The 24,989-nt window shown below is 37.2% G+C and overlaps 1 protein-coding gene and 2 long non-coding RNA genes across 3 annotated transcripts; 2 read left to right on the forward strand and 1 right to left on the reverse strand.

Moving 5' to 3' along the window:
* The first annotated feature begins 3,795 nt into the window (after nt 1-3,795).
* On the forward strand, nt 3,796-4,585 carry LOC103412074 (uncharacterized). Its single transcript, XR_011571596.1, has 2 exons — nt 3,796-4,083; nt 4,183-4,585. It is a non-coding gene; the product is annotated as an uncharacterized lncRNA (long non-coding RNA).
* Nucleotides 4,586-6,159: 1,574 nt separating this feature from the next.
* Nucleotides 6,160-9,512, forward strand: LOC103445133 (uncharacterized). Its single transcript, XM_008384119.4, has 3 exons — nt 6,160-6,460; nt 7,002-8,759; nt 8,924-9,512. The coding sequence occupies exons 2-3, from the start codon at nt 7,055-7,057 to the stop codon at nt 9,313-9,315; spliced, it is 2,097 nt and encodes a 698-aa protein (XP_008382341.3). The 5' UTR covers nt 6,160-6,460; nt 7,002-7,054; the 3' UTR covers nt 9,316-9,512.
* A 7,897-nt stretch (nt 9,513-17,409) lies between these two features.
* LOC139188203 (uncharacterized) lies at nt 17,410-23,059 on the reverse strand. The gene is made up of 2 exons (XR_011571490.1): nt 22,727-23,059; nt 17,410-17,660 (listed from the first exon to the last, which is right to left on the reverse strand). It is a non-coding gene; the product is annotated as an uncharacterized lncRNA (long non-coding RNA).
* Nucleotides 23,060-24,989: the final 1,930 nt, after the last annotated feature.

Raw genomic sequence — 24,989 nt, forward strand, 5'->3', positions numbered from 1 at the left:
TCTCAACCACCAGTTATAAGATTAAATGAAAGAAAAAAAAAATCTCTTTCATATGTGGGGTGCTTATTTGAACCTTTGAGTTCAAGCGAGAGACTAGGTGAAACAGAGACGGAGACTAGAGAGAGGGTTAACGATGGAGATCTAATATCAGGCCTCAAAACAAAACGCGCGTTTCATTTATTTCTTTTCCATTGGTCTAAAACCACATCGCTTTGGGCTTAGGTGTTTTAATAAAAATTAAAAACACATCAGCTTCATCGCTGTAGCGCAACACCCCAATCAGACGAACCCATATTCCAACAGAGCAGAGGGGCGAAATTCTTACTCTCAACGGCGATTTCCAACGAACAGAGGGGCGGACGCCCCTCCTTGCGCCTCTGTAGCTTCGCCACTGAGTCTCACAATGAGCTAACAATAATGTAGTTCAAATTCGCCTTTGGCGAAAATCGAACCTAAGACCTCTCACTTACAAATGAAAAGAAATAGCAATAAACCGTAGTACATCTTTTAAATTAATAGAATTAACCTTCTAATTTAATTTCAACACAAATTTGATGCCACCTGCCTAAAAATATTACACGCAGCTTACATGCATCATTTATAACCTCAAGTCACGCCTTACTTTCCTAATGGAATCACCCATTCTGATTTTCTTTCAACCCAAATATGATCACCCCTGGAAAATGAAAAGGGTTTATGCCTAACTGTCTCACTTCCGGAATACGTTGACGTTGTAATGGACAATTCTCTATGACAAGTTTATTTGGAGTAAGTGTATACCATTTCATTTATATACAAGTGATACCATACTTCTTCGTGTGTCCTCCAAACAATGTTATCACATTTCACGCAAGGACACCTCATACAATTATGACCATTGACATGGTTGCTTGCAAATTAAATATAATTGTCAATCCCATACAAATATTGGTCACAACTTCTATCTTGCAACTTGATCCACCTTTTGTCCATTGTGCCCATTTTTAGAGAATTTTGTCATCATAATGATTTGGTATACGCTTCATCGCCCCCTTATGCCTCCGATATAATCCTATTTCATTCGAAAGTGCACTTGTGGTTTGTGATTCACGCGATTATTGTCCATCGTAAAAAATTTGACAGCATCTCCCTATGGTCCCCCAAGTGCACAACATAGATATTACAAACAAATATCTAAATGAACTCGAAGAACATTAGGGCAATACAACCGAATCTTCCACGAACGAAACTTAGCCACGATCACTGCAAACCCTAAACACATACTAGTGCACTCCCAAACTATCCAAACTAGACAATTCAAGATTTAGTTAGATTGCATAGCCGCATACTGCGTCTACTAGCGAATCCAACAGAATCTCAAACGAGTCTAAGGTTTTTTTCGAATTTATTATACGAAGTTAATCAACATAGTTAACTGCATATAAATGGTTATGAATTTTTAACAAATTTCATACCACAATTTCCTAGACAAAGCTGCACAGATTAAATTCTTCTAGTTTACATAAATTTCAATAACACGCAAACTCAAAATTTCATTTATTACACAATTTCAACATACATAAATATCCCAATTTAATAAATTCAAGCTTATTATTTATGTTTAAGAGATAATTACGTACCTTTCTTTTGATTTACTTCCAATCCAATCACAAACATACATGAATAAAAAAATAACTAATCACACATTCAAATAAAAAATTGTCCAACAAATAAAAACAAACTAACCTTCATTTAATTGGGAGAGGAAGAAATGAAGGAGAGGGTGCATGAGAGAGTGTGTGTGTGTTACACAAGCAGGGGGAAGAAGAGAAGGAAGAAATGGGGGAGAAAGAAGAAGGTACGGACCTAATTCATGACTTACGGTTTGGCCAACGGAAAAGTTCGGGCAACCACGAGGATGCCGTCGAGTAAAGGCTCTACCGCTAATTTTTTAACACTGTTATTGTGGAGCAAAAAATAATTACAAGGCGACACGTGGATTTTTGGGTAAAAGAGGACAAAAATACCCTTGAGGCATACTGGGATTCCTAAGCAACGAGCAATCATCCATAAACCAAGTCAAAAGTGCCCAAAATAGGTAACAATTTAAAGCCTATTTCATCAAATCCTTTCTATAAGGTAATTCCTAAAACCTAATTTATTCTATATATTTTGTATTCCATTATTTAGCTAATCAATTAGCTAAATGATATTTTCCTTTCATATTCCCTTAAAAATTGATTAATTAAGGAATGAATTACCTAATCAATCCCTTAATTATCAAATAAAACACCCATTTACACCTAAAACTACTAAGAGGCCGGCCACCTCCCTTTTCCTAACATTTTTCACTTTTCTCCATTTTATTACTTCATTTATACAAATAATCAATTTTGTAACTCCTAATTAAACCTAAATTAAACCCAAAAAACCCTAGTCATCTCCTATCCCTATAAATATACTCTCATTCTCACCAAAAAAGCCAATTCCAACACTTTGGCAAAAATCCCAAAATTCTCTAAACACTCTTTCTCTCTAAATTCTAACTTTGGCATCGGAGGTTCTTCGGCCAAAGCCCCCCCCATTCATCGTGGGCGCGTGAGGCTCTTGGCCTTAACCTAAGGTGTTAATTGTTTTGTAGGTGCAAAATTGTCCAAGATCAAGGAGGAAGAAATTTGCATCCATAGTTATCATCGTCCTTTGCCAACAAATTGTAATTATAAGCTGACGAAAGTGAGCGTCGTGCAAAGGTTACTTAGCCCACGAAGCAAGTGTTCGTCCCGCAAACCTGAATGCACTGCGTCATTTTTTTTTTCTCTTGGCGCAAAAATCTTGACCGACAAATATTTTCTTGCCCTACAAATGTTGTCCGTCTCTCAAAGGTTTTTAGTTAACCCTGCTTGTTGACCAGATTAGCCCTTATGCAAAGAATATTTCGTCCAGTAAAGTTGTTTTAGCTGACAAAAACATGTTTGTCGGGCAAGTTTTTGTAGAGCAAGCGCTATTTTCTGGCAATGTGATACCCCTAGCTTGATAAAATAATGTAGACATGTCACTTGATCAAATTTAGTGCGGATGTGATTCGAATCCAATGTAATTCTAGTACAAACAGTTCTGATCTAGATAATTATTAGATCTATATAACATATCATTTGATTTTTATACTATTTCATATTAATTATATGTGTGTGTAATAATAATTTTAGTTTTATGTGCATTCCAGCCAGGTACACTTATATCCTTTTTTTTATATTATATACAACATATATTTTTAATAATTAAAAACATAAATATAAATAGAGAATAAAGCAATCAATAGTATTTTAATATTTTTAGGTCTTAAATTAAATTCGATAAGAATCTGATCCGATTTAAATTCGATGCTAAGAATTATAAGTCAGATTTTGAAGATTCGAATACAATCAGGACCTAATATTACGATTATAAACGAATATTGATATGAATATGGTTCAAGGTTGTTCCAAACCGATCTGTTTATATATCTACTAATATGCGTTAGTTGCGAGCCCTAGACTTTACTGGCTTAATCTTCTTTTGAACTGTGGACTCAAAATTAAAATTTTGGTTAAATCTAAGTTTATTACTTTCAAGTTTCGTAATTTTCAATATTTGATACATGAAGTTTTTTTTGTCCCAAAATCATACTAAAGTGTTAATTTTGGGACAGTTTCATATATCTGTTAATCTTGCTGTTAAATTTCTTGTTAACTGATAGCGTGACGCTTATGTGGATAATGACTAGATGCCAGCTCCATGTGAAAACTAAAAATTCAAAAAAAAAAAAAAAAAAACCGTGTTGTACTTCCCCCTCCCTCCCTGCCTTCTTTCCTCTGCAAACCCCACCCATCCTCCCTCCCTTTTCTCCTCTGCAATCCGTACCCTCCCTTCTCTCCTCTACAACCCCATTCTTCATCTCAGCCCTAATCTCTCTCTCGCCCTACTACTCTCACTCTTTGGCCGCCTCTCTTAACTCTCTCTCTCTCTCTCGCAAATCGCCATGGCCATCACCTTCTCAGATCTCTACACCGATGCCTGTCTCAAAGCCCTCAACGAGTTCCTCGCCGGCAAATCTTACATCTCCGGGTAACAATTTCTTCTTCTTCTTCGTCTTTATTTTTCTGTATATTTCAATGGATTTTACTTTATTTTTGGTTTTTTATTCACTGCTCATCCCAATCTCAGAGACAAGATGACTTTGGATGACATCAAGGTGTACGCCGCCGTGTTGGAGAAGCCCGCTGGTTCCTTTGCCAATGTGAGCAAGTGGTACGACGCCGTTTCGTCCTAACTCGCTTCCACCTTCCCCGACAAGGTTGCCGGAGTGAGAGTCAGCAGCGGCAAGGCTGAGGCTGCTACTCCTGCTCGTGTTGCAGTTCAGAGTAGTCACTCTGCAGCTCTACCATCTTTATCTTTACATTCTCAAGTTCTGCTTTAAGATTTTTAATCTCTACATCTGTTGATGAGTGGTTCCCGTCCTGTTCAGAGTTATCGCCGCTTGGTGATTCCTTCTCTTGCATCACTGTCCTCATCTTGCGTTGACTCTATTTAGAGTTCTTGATTACCAAAAATTTTGAAGCTTTTATTATACTATGAAATCGATATCGAAAAATAGAAGTTGTAGATGTGGAAGGACTAAAATTTTTGGTATGTTTTTGGTTGAACTTGAAGATGGAGAAGGAACAAGAGATTGAGTGGATCAAAGCTCAGAACATTGGAATAAGCGTAGACCTTGTTGCTGCCGCCGCTGGAGGCGATGACGATGACGATTTGGACCTCTTTGGGGATGAAACTGAGGTGGGTCGGGTATAGAGTGTTGGGTGGGCGCAGAGGAAAGAAGGGAGCGGGGGTGAGGTGAGGTGAGGTAGGAGAGGTGGGTGTCGATTGCAGAGGAGATGAGGGAGGGTGGTGCGGGTTGCAGAGGAGAGAAGGGATGGAGGATGGGGTGGGGGTTGCAGAGGGAGGGAGGGAGGGGGGTTGAGGGGAGGCAGAAGGCAGGTGGGTTTTTTTTTTTTTTTTGAATTTTTGAATTTTTGAAATTTTAATTTCAACGTGGGCTTCTTAATGCCAGGTGTCGTTCAATCATTATTCATATTGGTACCATGTCACCAATTAACAGAATACTTAATAATGAGATTAACAGATATATGAGATTGTTTTAAAATTAACATTTTAGCTATAATTTTGGATCATGTTGAAAATCGCGAGGATAGGAAACTGATATTTATCCTAACATTTTAGTTTCAACACAGATCTGACGTCACTCGCCTGACAAAGTCACACACATAACCTCCATGCATTAGCGACAACCCCGCACTCGACTACATTTTCTTTTCCTTTAATTAATGGATTCAACAACCCTGGTCTACTTTCAACAAAAATGTGACGACAATCACTTGACAAAACCATACACGCGGCTTGCATGCGTTGCGGGCCCCGCACTCCACTCGCTCCTGTTTTATAACGTATGAACTCAACAATCTGAGGAGACGGGACACTTGGTCAAATCATTGTCTTGAAGTCGAGTGCTTGAACAAGTTCATTAAGATTGCTATAAGTTGCTTAAATGACAAAGAAATCGAACGACCGTCGTTGAATAATGTTGTGAGGGGCTTGAGTTGGTATTGCAGCTTCATCAAAAGAGCATTGGAAGTGAGGGTGACAATGGGGTTGCCTTTATCAATGACAGATGCGAGGCTTGACTTCAACGTTTAAGCTGACAGCATTGATTTGTTTCAACACAATTTTTTTTTTTCAGAAATTCATTTCTCTTCTAGTCGTATTACCCGCACCTAATGTACAAAAAAACTTGGGTATACTTGGCATGAAAATTTAATTAAAAATGTAGAATAAATGGAAATAATTATATCTACAAAAAGTATAGGAAGAAAATTTATGATTTTTTACTACGAATGATATTATACTTTATAAGACACACTAATAAAAGAGATAATAGTTTAAGACTAAGACGTAGTGAGTTGAAAAGGAAAACGGAATCTGAACAATTTACCACTTGCTAGGGGCAAAACACCACGCCAACATCACTCTTGATAAATTCTCTCCTTGGTAATTAACTAATTCATTGTTCATATAAAAAGGAAAAGGGAAAAAGAAAACAAGTAGAAATCAATGTTTAAAAGCCAAGTTCTCTTTAAAAAAAAAAGCCTAAGTTGTAAAAATTTCCCAATCCTAGGTGGCGCGCGGTGCAGAAAACATGCACAAAGCGACTCCTAGTCCGAGACAGAAGAAACCCAAAGGAAAGTTTAAGCTTTTCACCAAAGGAGCTACTGCTGCAGAGCTCTCTTACATTGTGTGTGTTGTGTACCACTCGTTATCCAAGTTACTTTGATTTTGTCCCATTTCGTTCTCCCTAACCCACCCCTGATCAACCCTCCCCCCCCCCCCCCTCTTTTTCTCTCTCATCAGAGCTCATCCACCTTCAATCTTGCTTGATCAGCTCAAGGTCTGTCTACCATGGTGTTTTTTATTAATTTAATTATTATCTTCCTCTGTGTTTCTGCATTTTTATTTAAATTTTTTGCTTTAAGACAACATATATGTGTTTGCATGTATGTATTTGTGAATGCTATTTTTGGTCCTGCTTAGTTATGGCTTTACCATGATATATACCATTTTACTGGCATTTTAGCTAAAGATATTTAACTTTTTGTTCCTAATCTTTGAGTTTTGGTATGAGAGAACAATTTACAGAGGAGGCTCAAAAGATGGTTGTTTTTTCCCCCTCTTTTTGTAGTACCTAGCAAGATTTAAAATATATTTTCTCTCCACCTTGGGGGCTAAGTGGTGTACATAAAGGAGTTATTTTTCTGTTTTGATCCTTTTATTTTTGTTAGTTTGGTTATTTAAATCGATTGCATGTATATTGGGTTATATGAATTGTCACTATAGTTTATGATTCATTGATGTTTGAGGAACATTAGGGCCTAATTCTTTTAAGTGCAACAAATTGGTCATAAATTAAAGATCTTGAGGTGATTTTGCAGGCCTAGATTTCTGAAATCCTAGGTGTGGGCATTGGACAATTTTTTTGAATAAAATGGATGCTAGGGGTAGTGGAACCATCAATGTTCATGATCATGGAACAGTTTTTTATAGTAAAAATAAATTCCAATGCAACTATTGTGGTAAGGTGGTGAGCGGTTCCACCCGTCTGAAGTACCATATCGGAGGAATCCGTGGCGATGTGTTACCATGTAATAGTGCTCCGGCTGATGTGAGGGAGCTGATGAAAAACAATGTGATTGAAAGAAAAAGAGAAACTTTTGGAAAGGAATTCGGGGAGCTGAATACCTCAGATCTTTCAGGGAAGAGGAATTGTAAGCGTGGAGCTTCTCAAAATGCCGGTTTTCAGAATCAAAGCCAAGAGGTGTTGGAGTTGGAGTGTGAAGATAGTGCAGCAGTACATGTCTCCGTTACTAAACGAGGCAGAGGCGCACAACAAGGCGACAATGGGGAAACAAAAAGGGATATCATTTCAAGGCAAGTGCAAAAATGCATTGGTCGATTCTTCTATGAAACGGGGTTAGAATTTGTTGGCGTGAATTCGTCTTCCTTTGAAAGAATGATACGTTCTGCTCTTGGGACTGGTCAGCTGGGGTACAAAATACCGACCTGTGATGAGCTCAGAGGTTGGATACTTGACGAAGAAGTGAAAGAGATGCAAGAGTATGTGACAAAGATTAGAGATTCATGGGCAACCACTGGATGTAGCATTTTGTTGGACGGATGGACTGATGAGAAGGGTCGAAGCCTTGTTAACTTTTTGGTCAATTGCCCTCAAGGCCCGATTTATCTTTGCACCCATGATATTTCCTCTATCGTTGGTGACATCGATGCCATGTATATGGTACTTGAGGGAGTTATTGAGGATGTCGGGATTGAAAACGTGATTCAGGTTGTGGCGGATACTACAACTGGCTGGGCGGGTACAATGCAGAAGGAGTTTAGCAGTAGGTGCAAAGATGTGTTTTGGACCGTCAGTGCATCTCATTGCATTGCACTGATATTGGAGAACATTGGGATGATTGGCTCTACTAGAGATATATTTGATAAGGCCAAGGTTATGACAAAGTTCATTCATGGACACGAAGCGGTTTTGAAGCTTTTGAAGAAACATACGCTTGGCCACGACCTCATTAAGCCCTCGAAGATAAGGTCAGCAATGCCTTTTATGACTTTGGAGAACATTGTATCAAAAAAGCAAAACTTGAAAGACATGTTTTCCTCACCTGAGTGGAACATGTCAGCCTGGGCTTCACGAGTGGAGGGAAAAAGGGTAGCGGATTTAGTTGAGGGTCGCTCTTTCTGGACTGGAGCTGAGATGGTCCTGAACGCAGCTATGCCTCTCATTGGCATTCTAAACTGGATCTTTGAGGCTGACGAGCCGCTTATTGGGTACATATATGAAACAATGGATCAAGTAAAGGAGACAATTAAGGAAGAGTTCAACAAAAAGAAACCAGATTACATGCCAATCTGGGAAGTTGTTGATGAGATATGGAACAATGTTCTCCACAGTCCTCTCCACGCGGCTGGCTATTATCTTAACCCGAGTCTCTTCTATTCAAGTGACTTTTATCCTGACTTCGAGGTTTCTTCTGGCCTTCTGAGCTGCCTTGGACAACTGGTCCAGAGTCAGCCAATCAAAGACTTAATTATCCGTCAATTGGAGGAGTATGCACACGGCAAAGGTAGTTATCAGGAGGGGAGTTCCAGAACTCGAAGAAGAAACGTTCCACCAGGTAAAATAAGATATCGTTATAAAGTTGTAAACAAATGAATCAAGATTCAAGAACACTATTGAATGTTTTCTTAAATAGCCTATTAATTTTAGGCATTACGTTAGTAGTTTTGAGGTCGGTAAAAAACCAATATTTGAAACTAGTTTATGTTAAATTGATTGCAGCTATGTGGTGGTCTAGTTATGGAGAAAATCATCCTGAACTGCAGAGGTTTGCGGTTCGAATTTTGAGTCAGAACTGCGATGGCGCTTTAAGATATGTGCTCAAACGGACTATGGCGGAGAAACTGCTAACAAATGGAAGGAATCCTGTTGAGCAACAGCGGCTTAAATATCTTACATTTGTTCATTATAATTTGCAGTTACAGCAGTTTCATGCAGGTATGAAGAGCGGAGTTGAGGCTGAGGAGATTGATCCAATGGATGATTGGATCATTGATGAAGCACCAGACGTTGTGCTCCAAAATCTTGAATCGTCGTGGATGAACTTGGACTGTGCTAGAGCTCTCAGCGAGGAAGGTTGTTCCAGGTTTGCTGCAAAGACGGAAACCATTTGAGTTGCTGAAAGAAGAGTAAGATTCAGAGAGGATCCGTTCTGTTTGTCAGAAAAATCAGAACATCTTTTAAGCGACATTTTGTCTTCTGAAGTTTAAACGTTAGAAGTTTGTTTTGAGTTATAACTAGAACAAGATGGTGTTGGTGAATATTTGCTTCATGGTTGTTTAAATTAGGAAATGAACTCTTTGAACTTGGATATCGTTTATGTGTTTTTTTTGTTTTATACAAGTGATGGTAAGAGAATCAAACATAAGATCTCGGGTTTAAGAGTAAATATTTTTAACTAACTAAGATATGCACTTTACACCCAGCTTGTGTTTCTTACCAAAACTGCCTAGTTTCATGTATGGTATTAAGTGGAAAACTTTAACAATGAGGGAATTTTCATGAAAAAGGTTTGGGCTAAATTTATTTTAACAAAAAATTATTTAATGAAAAAAACTTAAAATAAAAAATAAAATAAAAACCCTTAAACTTTAATAAAAAGAACAAAAAAACTTAAATTTTAATGAAAAAGACATCATTTTAATATAAAAAAAAGCTGATGCGCGAGACCCGCACGTCATCACACATGCTGTTTGTGAAACTTGCTACACTGTTTATCACTAGTACAAAAACATGTTTGCGCGACGACAACTTGTGCGCCGGAGCAAATTTTGTTGCGCAGAGTATGTTTGTGCAACGCTAAACAGGTGGCGTCGCGCAAATGGCCTTTGCGAGACGTAGGTGCATCCACGTCGCGCAAAATAGCTTTGCGAGACGAAGACTGGCGTCGCGCAAAGTTAATCAGTTTGGGAGGCAGAAACTGCAAACCAGTTGCAGCAGCTACCTCCCTCCCCTATCTCTCTTAAAAAACTTCTCCAATCCTCTCCCTTCCTCGATCTATTCCTATCCGGTAAGCGATTTGATTTTGTATATGTAACTTTGAATTGAGAATTCAAACTAAAACTACTAAATTTGTTTTGTACATGATTTTTGTATACAAATATCATTGAAGAACGAATTTGAAGGTATTTTCTTCATATTGCATATGGGATTTTTGTATATGTACCTTTGCCTACTTGCTATACCCTTTTTTGGTAATGGTGGAGTTTTGTGAGATTGAATTTTGAAGTAATCTTTATTAATTTTACCTATTAAAAGGAGTGAGACTGTAGATATATTATTGAAGACTTGTTTGGGCTTCATTTGGAATCAGCATTTGAATACTTTATCGGGGTTAACTTATATATTTAGACGAAAAAATTGTAAGAAATTTTGGTTTCCCCTTGAAATTTCCTTGATTTGTGCTATACGGTTGAACTGAGGGTAAATCCAATGCACCGCAGATAATTAAGAATTATATAGAAAACCAACATAAGCCATGATCTTGAAAGCTAATCTTATCCTCACTATTAAATTCTCAATGCTAAGACAATAGGTTTATAACCGTTAAATTGTGATTTTTCGTTTATAACCGTCGAAAAGTTTTATCCCGTTACTTGATCTCTGAATGTTTGTTTTTTGCAATTTTATGCGTATGCGATCTCGAAGCATATACAAACAAATTTGACAGTTGGATCATTGAAACTAGTTTCGTAGAATGCGTATCTCATCAAAACAATAGATTCACTAACACTTAGGAGTTTATTTATACTTTCATTAAGTATAACATAAGATTTTGTGGTATCCACTAGTGTAAATATTTTAAATTGAAGATCGAGTTCATTCATTGTATTCATATAAGGCCAAGGAGTGTAGCTGAAAAAATCATCAAAATCAGAGTTAAAATAACTATTAAATCGTGATTTTTCGTTTATAACCATCAAATTTTTTTGTCTCATTACTTGATCTTTGAATGTTTGTTTTTTGCAATTTTTGGTGTATGCGATCTCGAAGCATATACAAACAAGTTTGATGGTTGGATCTTTGAAACTAGTTTCGTAGAATGCATATCCCATCAAGTTGAATGATATATACTCTCTCTATATATATATATATATATATATATTTATTAAGTAGCTTTAAATTTAGAGTAAATTGTAGCTATGGTCCCTTAACTTTAACTCAATTGGAGCAATGGTCCCTCAACTAAAAATCCATTATCATTGGTTCCTCAACTCATCAAAACGTGCAGTTATGGTTCCTCAACTAAAAATTCATTACCATTGGTCCCTCAACTTTAAATCAACTGGAGAAATTGTCCATTAACTTTAACCCAATTGTAGTAATGGTCATTCCAACACAACTCGTTTTGACAAAATTTTTGACGTAGTTGATGAAAATGACCATAATTACACACTTTGATGAGTTGAGAGACCCTAATTATATAAATGGTTATTCCAACATAACTTATTTTGACAAAATTTTGATGAAATTGATGAAAAGGATTATAGATACACATTTTGATAAGTTGAGAGACCATTGCTTCAATTTGATTAAAGTTGAAGGACCATTGCTACAATTTACTCTTAAATTTATTTAGTTTGTAAGTATAATATTTAAGAAATTGAATGATATATATATATTTATTTATTTATTAAGTAGCTTTAAATTTATTATTGTAGTTCGGATCAGATTTTTGTTACAAAAATATATTATTGTGGAGTAAAGTCAAGTTTTCAATAAATTTTATAATAATTTTTTTTTAAATATAATTGCGTGACGTAATAGTGGGTTTGTTGTACAAAAATACTTTGCGCGACGTCATAATGTATACATGCGATGCGCAAAGTCAACCAAATTATACCAGTACAATTGTGAAAAATAGGCGGTCTTTTTAAACTTTCCCAAACAAATTAGGTCTCTCTTCCCTCTTACTCTCTCGGTCCGTCTCTTCCCTGTCGCTCATCTCTCCTACTCTGTCTCTTCCCTCTCTCGTAGTAACTAGTAATTCCCTCTCTCTCTCTCTCTCTCCCTCTCTCTCTCGCAGGTTAGGTAAAGGTTCGGAAAGAGAGTGAATTCAATTTAGGGTTTTGCGATAATCTAACTAAAAAAGTTTGCATCTTGATAAAGTTAATCGCCTTCTCTACTATTTGGTTCTGAATCTGAGCTTGGTAATTGGTTAATCGATCTTGGGGTCTTCTTCCGATGCAACCCTCTGATCCTTATCCATTCGTCTACATATTTATACATTTGAATTGCCGTAAGTCATATATATTGAAGGAATTAAAGTATACTCAAATACACTTATTTTTTGAACATTTTCTTTCTCAATTACGATTGGTTTCGTATACCATGCAGCAGTATAGGTATTTGTCCCAATTTTGCAGTTCCATTGAGAAGTGTATATATTGAAATACAAAAAACTAAATATACAGAAACTATACATAACATGATACACAGAAAAAGGGCCACTTTGTATTTATTTTCCAATATAATTGGAGAATTCACCCAAGAATGGGTAAAAAAAAAATGGAAATATCAGTGAATAGAACTGATACCAATATGGACTACCCATTTCAATTTTTGTGCTTTCTTAAATTGCATACCAAAGTAGTATTTTATATATTGCATTCAGGAAGTATGGTTTGAGCTTTGTATTTTGTACGAACGCATTGATAGGAACTAACTCAATTTGATGCTTATTTATTGCAAATAAGTTAGGTAAAATGCTTATTTATTGCATTCTTGGTATATGTGAATAAGTGTTTGCTATAGGAACTAACTCAATTTGATGCTGTCATAGATTTACGACTTGTTAACTGTTTGATGTTATCTTTTACAGATTGAAGATGGGGACATCATATGCTTTCAGAAATCTACTCCACTCGGAAGTGAAGAAGAATGCAAATATTCCAATGTCCCTTCATTTCTGGTAGATGGTTATTGTGGTAGTTAATGTTACATACAGCATAAGTTCTGCGTTCAAGTGTCTCTCACTGAGCTTTCATTCTTTGTATTATTTAAGACAAGGTTGAAAAAAGAACAAGAGGAGGAGGACAAAAAGAGATACAAGTAGTGTTGTGACGTGCTCATTGGTGTTCGTCAGAGTTTGGTATAGGTTCCTTATGCATTCCAATCATGACCTTTTGTTTTGCAGGTCAAAAAATTGGAAGGTCTACCAAATAAAAAACACAAAAACTGCAAGCTAAAGTTATTTTTGGAAGTAGATTTTGGGCTGGTAATCCAGTCTCACTCTATCATTGTTATGACCTGTGGTTTTATGCTTAATGCTGCTACACTTGAAGTATGATCTTTTCTTATGATTTTATTGCTCCGATGACATGCTCCAGGATCAACGTCCTATTCCTCTGCCGGACAAAACCATTCGTCTGCCTGACAAAACCAAGGAAGATATCCTGCTTTTCTTTAAGCTTTATGAACCTGAGAAACGAACACTAGGGTATCTCTGGCTCTTTTTGCTGAGCTAAATAGTTTTTCCTTTTGATTTGTTGCTTGCTGATTTAAGTTTAATTTCGTTACCAGTTTTGTTGGTAGGTTTTTTGTGAAGAGTTTAGCAAGCCAGTCGAGATTTTAGCAAAATAAAATCAACTGGCTGGTTTTGCCCCTGATGAAGAAATTGAGCTTTATGAGGTCTACTTCACATTCTTTTAGCAACAGTTCTGTCATAACTAATTGTCATTACACTATTTACATATTTGTATAATTTGCATGCTACGGTTCGGTCTAGCATTCTGGAGTTAAAGTTTTATCTGTCTGTGTACTATCAGGAAATAAAGTTTGATCCTTGTATCATGTGCGAGCACATTCACAAGTGGACGTCATTTCGTCTAAGTCAGGTAACTGTTACAATAGGAATTAACTTTTGTGGCTTCTATGCATATTTTTCATTGGCTGTTATGCTTCGTTTTCCAGATTGACGATGAGGACATTATGGGGGTGTTTGTTTTCCCTCACTAAAATTCACTAGACTGGACTGGACTAAGAGTTAGTCCAGTCCTGTGTTTGTTTCCTACACGGCTTAGATTTAATGAGACTAGCTCTCACTCGCTTCGACTAAACGAGGGACTAGCCGGTCTTAACGAAACCCCCCAAAAACCATGGGATTGCTAATCCCATCTCCAAAGACGATCGTACGCTGCAAGTTTATGAATGCTACAAGTCTGCAAGCATGCTTCTGGGCAACTCTGTTTGCCAACCAATTTCCCAGATCTGAAAACCAGCCTCACCACTGCCTAAATCTCAACACCAAAATTCAAAAAAAAAAAAAAAAAGCAAAACGATAACAACAATCCTAATAGAAAAATTCTTCCTTATTCTCGAAAATTCCCAGAAAGTTTTCCTTTTTCCCAGAAAATTCCGAAGAGAAATGGATAAAGAAGGGGAGAAAGTAGCTTTGGACGAAGAGAAATGGTGAGACGGAGAGGGAGGAGATAGTACTTTTGGGGACGATTTTGCAGAGGAAAAATGATTTTGAAGGTTGCGGTTTTGCAGGACAAAAGATGGAGAAAGGGAGTGTTATGGGGACGAAACTAAAGGAAGAAAAGAAAGAACTCTCCAGAGAGAGTCCAGATAGAGATTGAATAAAAAATTAAAATATTATTGAATTAATAAAGGGGACAGAACTAAAGAGTGTTCTAGACACTTTAGAGACAAAATGAAAAAAGATTGAATAAAATATTATTAGATTAAATAATATAATATTGTAGTTGTTACTTATCCTTCTTTTAGTCCGTCACTGCATCAAACGCTTCACTAAGTCAGTCCAGCTTAGTCTAGTCTAAGCCAATCCAGCTTAGTCCAGGAAGTTAGTCCAGTCCGAGATAGTCCGGTGCAACAAACGCACCCTATATGCTTTCAGAAATCTACTCCACTTGACAGTGAAATAGAATATGAATATGCGGATGTGCCTTCATTTTTGGATTATGTACACAATCGCCAAGTACAGGATGGTCTTTATTCGATTACTGTATCCTAACATTAGGCATAAGGCTGGTTTGGTATTGCTGTGTTTTGAAAAAAAACTGCTGTGAGAATAAGCGGCTGTGCTGTGAGAATAAACGGCTGTGAAATAAATCAGCAGAGCGTTTGGTAAACTTTTTTGTAAAAAAGCTTTTGGAAAAAAAAGTAGCCTGATAGTGGGTCCTTTCATTAAAGGAGCACTGTAGCTCCATGTGCTTTGAAAAAAAAAACAGTTTTCCAAAGCTACAAATAGCAGCTTCAGCTTTTTCCTTTGATTTCAGCTTATTCTCACAGCAGCTTCCAAAATAAGCCTTTTTTTTTCAGTTTTCCAAACACCTAAAACCCTCACAGCTTTTTTTCATAGGTGTTTTTTTTTTAAGCACCTCACCAAACTAGGTCATAGTTTTGTAAACTAACTAGATTGAATGATTTTGATGCTATTTAGATTGATACCGTTAGTTATTTGGAGAACCTAAATGCGGTGGATTCTAGTGCCGTAAATCAGGTAAGTGCCGCTATATTACTCTAGTTCTTAATGGTGTCTAATTTACTCAAAGCTACCCATTATCAAAGTTTTCTTAATAACAAACTCGGCAAAAAGAGGGGTGAGGGGCAAGTTCACTCATCTTATACACTACCTGTAACTTCTGCGTATATAGTTACAGATACACAGTTACACACATATATATAGTTACAGGCCTGGCATGCAACCTATCATCTTTAATTTGACATTTGTTTTCATAGATACACACATATATATTCTTTGAATTGTTATGATATTTGTATCATAATTAAACATGTGGTTGTGTGGTTTTGGTGTAGTGAGATGAGTGATAAGCTACATAAACTGTAGCGAGCTGCATGAAGTAGTGAGATACATGAAGGAGCTATATGTTTGTTTTTATTAATGATAATACAAAATATTCTTTAAACAATGTTCAGTGAAAATTATACCAAAAAGCATATATTTCTTACCTCAATTTCCATTGGTTTATTAATTATTGTTTATAATTTAAATACAGTCGCGCAAAGACACTTTGTGAAACATAGGACCCATGTCGCGCAAAACTACTTTGCGCGACGCAAGTTACTTCTTCGTCGTGCAAACCCTACTGTCACTGCCTTGACGCGACGGTTGGTAAGCGACAAAGGTTTCGTTGGGCTAATTTTTGTGAGACATTTTTTGACTTTGCGCGCCGTTTTGTACTAGTATATGAAACTTAACGGTACTACACTGTTTATGAAACTTAACAGTACTACACTGTTTATGAAACTTAACAGTACTACACTGTTTATGAAACTTAACAGTATTACATTGTTTATGAAATTTACTACACTGTTTATGAAACTTATTACATTATTTATGAAACTTAACGGTACTACACTGTTTATGAAACTTACTACATTTTTTATGAAACTTAGCAGTACTGTTAAGTTTCATAAACAGTGTAGTACTGTTAAGTTAACAGTACTGCATTGTTTATGAAATTTACTACATTATTTATGAAACTTACTCCATTATTTATGAAACTTAACGGTACTACATTGTTTATGAAGCTTAACAGTACTACACTGTTTATAAAACTTAATGGTACTACATTGTTTATGATACTTACTACACTTTTTATGAAACTTAACGGTACTACAATGTTTATAAAACTTAACGCACGCTGGGCACACATGTTTATATTATTTTTTTTTTCTTTTTGTCTTTATTCCAAAGAAGAAGCAATGACTGTATCTGGGGAATAAGCATTGGCTAACTCTATGTCAGCAACCGCAGTAATACAGAGGATGCAAGCTCTTTTTATACATTTTATTTTGCTTATTCGGACGGACCAACTAGACTAGTTACGACATCAAGTTGTTAGCCTCTACTCGTGTCCTACTAAATTTATTAGATAATTTTTTTTATTAAAATATAAAGTTTTGAAACCATTTTCATTTATAATTGCAATGTCAATCGTAGTAAATACGTTCGAATGTCAAATATGAACACTTTTATAACAACTTAACATAATTGCATGCACAACTACTCAAGTTTCCGGCTAGACACTATTGTGTTATAATGCATGGAAGGGCCCTTATTGGAGTAACTATTATGCCATTTTTAGTAGTAGTGAAACATACGAAACATAAGCCGGATACGTAAGTGGTGGATTGCCGAATTTATGATCTTTTTATTTTAATCATTGTGTTTTGAGTTTAAATTCTTTTCTTTATAGTATTGAGTATAGTAATAATATCACTTGTAAAGAAAACATGCATATATAATTGATAAAAATTATATGATGAAGTTGAGGTTCCATCGTAAAATCAATTGCAATATGGAAAGTAGCTCAACTATTTATAAGCACACGCAAGATCCATCATCTCATCAATATAGGATTCAACATGCTTCGTTTTGTGTGGCAATTTTCAAGCCTAACACGTGGACAACACAACTTGAGTGAAATGGAACATGTGCGGTTGTTGGGCTTCACACATTGGACAACCTGCTCTAATATCATGAAGAAATTGATGTTCCACTATAAGACCAATTAGTAATATAGAGATTAGCTCAACTACTTATAAGCATATGCATAAAACCAATTAGTAATATGGAAAGTAGTTCAATTACAAGCCTATAAGACCACAACATATAAGAAAAATGAAAATTCTATTTTATTGAAATTAAAATTCGTTATATCTTTATAAAAAATTTAATGGTAATATATCCCAAAATATAGAATATTTAGAATATTCTAAAAAATCCGGCCAGAGTGTTCATCGTTGTTTGCATTTGAAGACTAGTTAGTCATTATCTCAAGGCTGCAGGTATGTGAAAAGCATTTGAAAGAGAAAGGAGGTAGCACGCGGCAGGTGTAGCTGGAGTTAGCAAGTTCTCAAAATAACCTGGATTGGTGAAAGTTCAGCAAATTGATCTTATTGTAAGTTGTCCTTTCTTAAAGATGAGGTTAAGACGTACAGAACGGACCTGGCTTCTTTGGGCTTTGGCCTATTTTCCTATCACTGGTCTTGATCCAAGTGATTTTCAGAACAAGAAGAAAGAAAAAAGGCTCAATGGAGGAAGGGACTTGTAATATGTTAGGTCCTGTACTAGTCCAAGATTTAAGGGATGATTGTCACGCTTTGAATTCGGGATCGGTGTTCCGACGGTCAAGTTAATAAACAATATTATGAGATTTAAGTAGTAGGCAAAAGAATAAGTATGCGATAATTGTGTTACCAGAAATAAATCCTATAGGAGTATATATACCAGTCGAGATAAAGTCTTTTTAGGATATAGAATCCGTATTAAACCGTGAGAATTCCAGAGAATATTTAGGAGTAGATATTGCATCCTCTCAGAAGTGTGATTCTTGCAGGTCATGCTAATTTCTAGATTGTAGGAACTCTAGGAAACCCGGTTGATTCCATAATGGATCAGGTCTCCGTATTTTACGGAACAAGTATGGTCAATCTCAACGAAGTCGGCAGACTTGGCCCATTGGGCTGGAACATGGTGAAGGTGGCATTACTGATCCGTCTCTGCAGCCTGTGATAGAAGTTGTTAAGTCCATGATATGACTTCTGAAGTATTCGTATTCTGATTTGCCTAACTCTGACCTTGGAAAATCATGGTCCACAAATCACAGTTAGAGAAACTATTGGAGATGTTAAAAAAAGGGATTTCTCAAGACAAATTCTCTGCCCAAAGGCTTCACAGAAGGTGCAATTCAACACAACTTTTGTTTCCTAGAGAGTTATGCAAAAAGAAGATGTGAGAAATAGCAGGGCCCTTCGTAGACACCTTAAGGGTGAGTTTGTTTCACCGGACTATTTTGGATTTGACTAGCTTCAGAGACTAAGCTAGATTGACTTAAAATTGACTAAGCTGGACCAACTTAGTGAAATGTTTAGTGTAGTTTCAGACTAAAAGTAATAATAAAAATTCTTTTTTTTCTTTTTTTTTTTACAAAAACAAAGAACTCTCTCTGTCTCTCCCTTTTCTTGGTCAAACTATCTCTCATCCTTTTTCTCCATCTCTTCCATTTTCCTTTCCCATCCAACTCCTTCTTCCCTACTCTCTCACCCTCTTCACTTCTTCTCACAACTTCATAATCAATTGCATATCTTCAAAATCAAACCACAGAGCAAAAAATAAAGTGAAAATTAAGGAGTTGGGGTCGGGTGCATGTGTAATTGGTTCGAAGGTGAAAGATAGGAAATGTCTACGATTAGAGATTTTTATGTTCTTTGGGTTTGGTTTGCGCTTAACATCAATCCCATCATTGATTCAAGCTCATCCCAAAATTTTTTTTTGGGTTTTCTAAGTTTTTTGGGTTCAATTTTTTCTGGGTTTTCTAGTTAGGGAAAGCGGGGAAGAAGGAGATGGGAGGGGCAAAGCAGAGTAGAGGTAGCAAAAGACCCATCTTTGTCATCGTTCAAGTCGACTTGGATATCAAAAGATCCCAAATCACCAACCCAGATGCCAAAAAGGCATTGGGTTTGCAGGATAATGGAGATCGACGACAACCGTTTCTAGTTTGGTCACCGGAGAAAGGGGACTGATGCTGCTCATGTGGGTTTGCGAGATGCTGCTTGCAGACGAGGGAGACGGGACTAGCAATCCTATTGTTTTTGGGGGCCTCGCTAAGACCTCCTAGTGAGGGATTTAGTTGAGGCGAGTCATCCTTTGTCCCATTAAACTTAGTCCCACCAGTGAACAAACACGGATTGCACTAACTTTTAATCTAAGCCAATCCAGTGAGAGCTAAAGAAGGCAAACAAACACCCCCTAACAAGTATTTACTTTCCACAATTCACAACAACTTGAATCAAAGATGACAATAGTTAAACTAACTTCAGTATTTGTCCACTACATCACTTAAAACTCGTGACATCATCACTTAATGTTGATAACATCATCACTTAACATCAAGATTTTAAAAGACGCTAGGTGCTAGTCGGGAGACGAGTTGGGGCCTAGCGCCTAGGCGGAGCATAGACGGATTTAAGTAAATCAATTTTTTTATTTCGTGTAAATAAGTGTCACGCCCCGATCCCGACATACGTCCATGATCAACACGTGACGTCACCAAATACTCTTATATCTCACATACCCCATCTCCGGGATATGACAAATCACAACTCGAGAATCAAATTACAAAGTAATTTTTCGTTTACTTTATGGCTGCATCTAACCTCCTCGTTAGACTACCTACAAACCCTTAATAAGGATCAAGCCATTCGTAGTTCACTTATCACAAAATCAGATGTTTATTCCACTAAGTTCAAGCAGAAAAGCATAACATTCCTCAATCATTTATTATAACCTGACAACATGTAATTCCTGGACTCAGGCTACATAACCAACCCCCATGAAAACATGATTTCTCTCCCATCCAACATATAAATCATTATGTCTCATCATGATATCGCAATTTACAACATACATCATATTTAAGAACCGACAACAAGTAATAACAATTATTTCCATATCTTCTAAATTCCTACCTTATGAAATCATAATCGAATCGTAGAAAATCCCGAAAGAGTAACTGAGACATCCAACATCTTTTCTAACTCAATTCACAAGATTCTCGAAGCCATTGACACAAATATATATAAAACTAAGGCTAGAGTGACACAGTTAGGCCAAACCTACTTCTCCAAATAATGGGATTTTAGACTACTCCACGAAATTCAACAACCTCAAGTTCCGAACCACTCAACGGAACCAAACTAAATATGATTGCCTATCAAATGTACCAAGTACAACTAATCATCATCACCTCTAGAATGCGTATGGTCCCTCATCACGGATATACCAAGCAGAACCATAGGCATAATCTCATCGTGCAGACAGTGATCACCCATCGCGGATATACCAAGCATGATCACTCCTGAATACATTTGGGCCCCTATCGCAGATATACCAAGCAGGACCACAGCCTAGCTCTAGGTAGTGACCACCCATTGCGGATATACTAAGCGTGATCACTCCTAGCATGCACATGGTTCCCCATCGTGAATATACCAAACATGATCACCCATCACGGATATACCAAGCATGATTACCCATAACAGTTCCCCATCGCGAATATACCAAGCAGAACTGTATCATATAGCTTTAGGTAGTGATCACTCATCGCAGATATACCAAGCATGATCACTCCTAGTATGTGTATGGTCTCCTCTCCCGAATATACCAAGCAGGACCATCCATGTACCACTACTACATGGTGCAATCTCATCATCACAAATTATACATATCACACACATTCCTTATGTCTAGATCCCCAACAAAAGCAATCCAATGTCACCCACATAGCACATAATACATACTAGAGGTATCACTATAATGTCCACATCAACCACTCATTATATCTGTGTCTCCAACAACATTTGTAGTAATAAGTAGATGGACTTATGAGCCTAAGGAATAACATACATTTTTGGGTTGAAAGATAAAAAGAAGTTCAAGAAAAAATCTAGGACCAAAAGTATACAAGGTCAGAATCAATGTATAACCTAACCTATATAAAAAGGTAGAATAATTTGTGCAGTCAACAATGAAGGTCTATCTTTAAATTATCATCCTAAAAATGCTGCTAGTTATGTTTGTATGTAGTGTTTTCTTTGCTGGAAACTTCAATTACTAAGAAAATTTCCAATCATTGTTTAAACATACAAGTGTAAGCTCAACTGTTGGCACTGCGAAATCTTGGCCATCGTTTGGATAGAAATAAACTACAGAGTTTCTCAAGAATAATAAGGATGAGATGGATTTCTTCAGGATATCAACTTCCTAGATGTGTTTATAGATATACTGTCAAAGCAATTCGGAACATGCCCGCGGTTTGGTTTCTCGATGGGTGGGGTTATAATTTTCACTGTAACTGTTCTAAAGTAAGTTAGTTGGACTCCTTTTCTTTTCGATGGACAACTTTTCCTTTCCTTTGAGAAATTCGGAAATTAGCCTTGCTTTACCGAATTTTTCCCAACTCTTAGAAATATAACCCAAACTTAGATGAAAAAGACTTAAATCCCCCAACATAATCCCTCACCAACTTTGCTACTCTATACCTTTTCATCTCCAACATAACCTTGTTTTAATATGGTATCACTTCTAATCCTCTATATCTTTCCACTTATTTCTCCAACTACCATCATATGACTTGAGAGATCTATTATGAGAAAGCCATTTGCCTGTCAAAGTTGAAATCATAGATACACAAATGGTGAAACTAGAAGCATGACCCATGTTCCAAATTCAACTGATCATTCTCCTGCACCAACATGGTATGTGTTCTATTGCTTTCAAACCAAGTGAACTGAAAGCATGAAACTCACATTTCTAGTTATGACTTTACGTACCCAAGTATTACTATAAAATATATAAATATATGGTTGGTTTTGTAATTGCAAGCAATAATCTTGTCATTCAAAGTGTAGACATATTGGGCTAAAAGAATCACTCAGTCAATTTTTCTTAACACCTTAGTCATCCATGCACACATCCAGATCATGTGTATGATTTACAAAAATCTTTAGGCAACAATAACTGAAAGAGGAGCATACCTTGTCAATTGTTACACTTCTTGTGATCCATATCCAATCTTGTCAATAGTTCCATTGCTTGTGATCCATATCCAATCTGGGTCGAAGTGCAATTTGGCCGAGAAAAGCCCCAAATTCACTCAAACCAGCCATAAACCTTAAGATGGGTGTTCTTTGATTCGATTTCCTCGATGTTCCAACGCCCCTACAACTGATTGGATCTTGTTCCTGGATCCAAGGGAAGTTGATTAAGGGTGGTGGTGGGTGGTGAAACTTGCCGGAACGGCCGAATCGCCCTCGAACACCTCTGGTCACCCACACAGGTTTTTACACGGTTTTTGGGCTTAAAAATCACCAAATTTGGGTGGAGATGGTAGAGGGGAGGTTGTGGAAGAGGTTGTAGGTGTTGGATGGTGGTCATTCAACGAAAAAAATGGTGGAATCACTGGTAATATAACCGTGTTAGTGTGCGGGGGTCTCGGCTCGACGGAAAAGCTGGAAGTTTTTTTTTTTTTTTTGGTTGGCCCCCAGAATTTACTCACCTCCCATCGGCCCAATTTCCCACCTAGTGGGGGTTTATCTCATTTAAAAACTATAATTTAGTATAACAACTTCAAATGTCTGTAACTATACCATTATAATCCGGACTCACAAACGGTTTTCGCTTATGCGCTCGTGGCTTTGAGATCTATTCGAAAATATAAATCGTGACCTCGAAAGGTCTACGGATTTTAGATAATTAATTTCCAAACTTCTACCCTTGTTAATGCACAAAACCGGAGAGGTCTTAGAACAACACAAATTCGACCGTGAATCTGCAAGAAAGTATAGAACACAAGATGTATCGTGGTTCACCCCAATGTTTGGGCTACGTCCACACTGATTATTGTATTTCTCTAAGAGGATTGTGAGGGAGAGAGAGCTTCTCTGTGAGGATGAGAGCTCTGAATATAAGTCTTTGGGGATCTCAGGCCTAAGAATTGGCCTCCCCTAATGAGGAGAGTGATGGGTCCTTTCATAGAATAAGGGCTCCTCACTTATTACATATTTGCCCATTCCTTTATTACATAATAACATTTGAGTCCCCTGAGTATTTATACGAGGTCTAAATACAGATGCCTTAAGTATGGTACAAACAGTAGTCCCCCAAGTCTTTAGTCAAGAGAGTTTTTTAGCTGGAGACTTGAAATTCAATTCATGTGTGGACCAAAGTAACTAGATGTTGTCTTGAACTGATGCTCGATATGAGGTGGTGCTCAATATGAAATGATGCTCAATTAGAAGTAGCATATGTTGCGAGGCTGCTCAGTTTGTGGCTTATGTTGCCTTGGTTGGCTCGGCTTGTGGGGTTGAAGGTGAGGGAGTCCCTTTTATAGAATAAGGGCTCGCTCATTAATACATAAATGATAGGCTAGAATTGATACTCGCGGCGAGGCGGTTACTCAGCAGGCGGTAATGCTCTCTAATGATGGTGAGGGAGTCCCTTTTATAGAATAAGGGCTCACTCCTCAATACATAAGTGATGAGCTAGAGTGACGCTCAACTAGATGGTGAGGGAGTCCATTATATAAAATAAGGGATCGCTCTTCAATACATAAAGAATGGGTGCTCTCTAATGAAAGCGAGGGAGTCCATTTTATAGAATAAGGGATCGCTCCTTAATACATAAATAATGGGCTATGTCCCCCAAGTATTTTTCATGAAGCCCAATTAAGGAAGCCCAATATATGGTACATAGTGTGTTCTGATGCACAAAATTGGAGGGGTCTTGGAACAACGTAAATCCGACCGTGAATCTGCAAGAAAGTAAATAACACAATATGTATCGTAGTTCACCCCCAATGTTTGGGCTACGTCGACACTGATATTGTATTTCTTTGAGAGGATTGTGAGGGAGAGAGCCTCTGTAATGAATATGAGAGGCTTTGAGAGGGTGAGAGGCTTTTGGGATCTCAGGCCTAAGAATTGGCCTCCCCTAATGAGTAGGGTGAGAAGTCCTTTTATAGAATAAGGGCTCCTCACTTATTACATATTTGCCCATTCATTTATTACCTAATTACATTTGAGTCCCTTGAGTATTTATACGAGGTCTAAATATGGAGGCCCTAAGTATGGTACAAACAGTAGTCCCCTAAGTCTTCAGTCAAGAGAGTCTTTTGGCTGGAGACTTGAAATTCAGTCCATGTATGGGCCGAAATAACTAGATGTTGTCTTGAACTGATGCTCGATATGAGGCAGTGCTCAATCTGAAATGATGCTCAACTAAAAGTAGCACATGTTGCGA

Source organism: Malus domestica, chromosome 09 (genome assembly GCF_042453785.1).
Source record: "Malus domestica chromosome 09, GDT2T_hap1".
Lineage (NCBI taxonomy): Eukaryota > Viridiplantae > Streptophyta > Magnoliopsida > Rosales > Rosaceae > Malus > Malus domestica.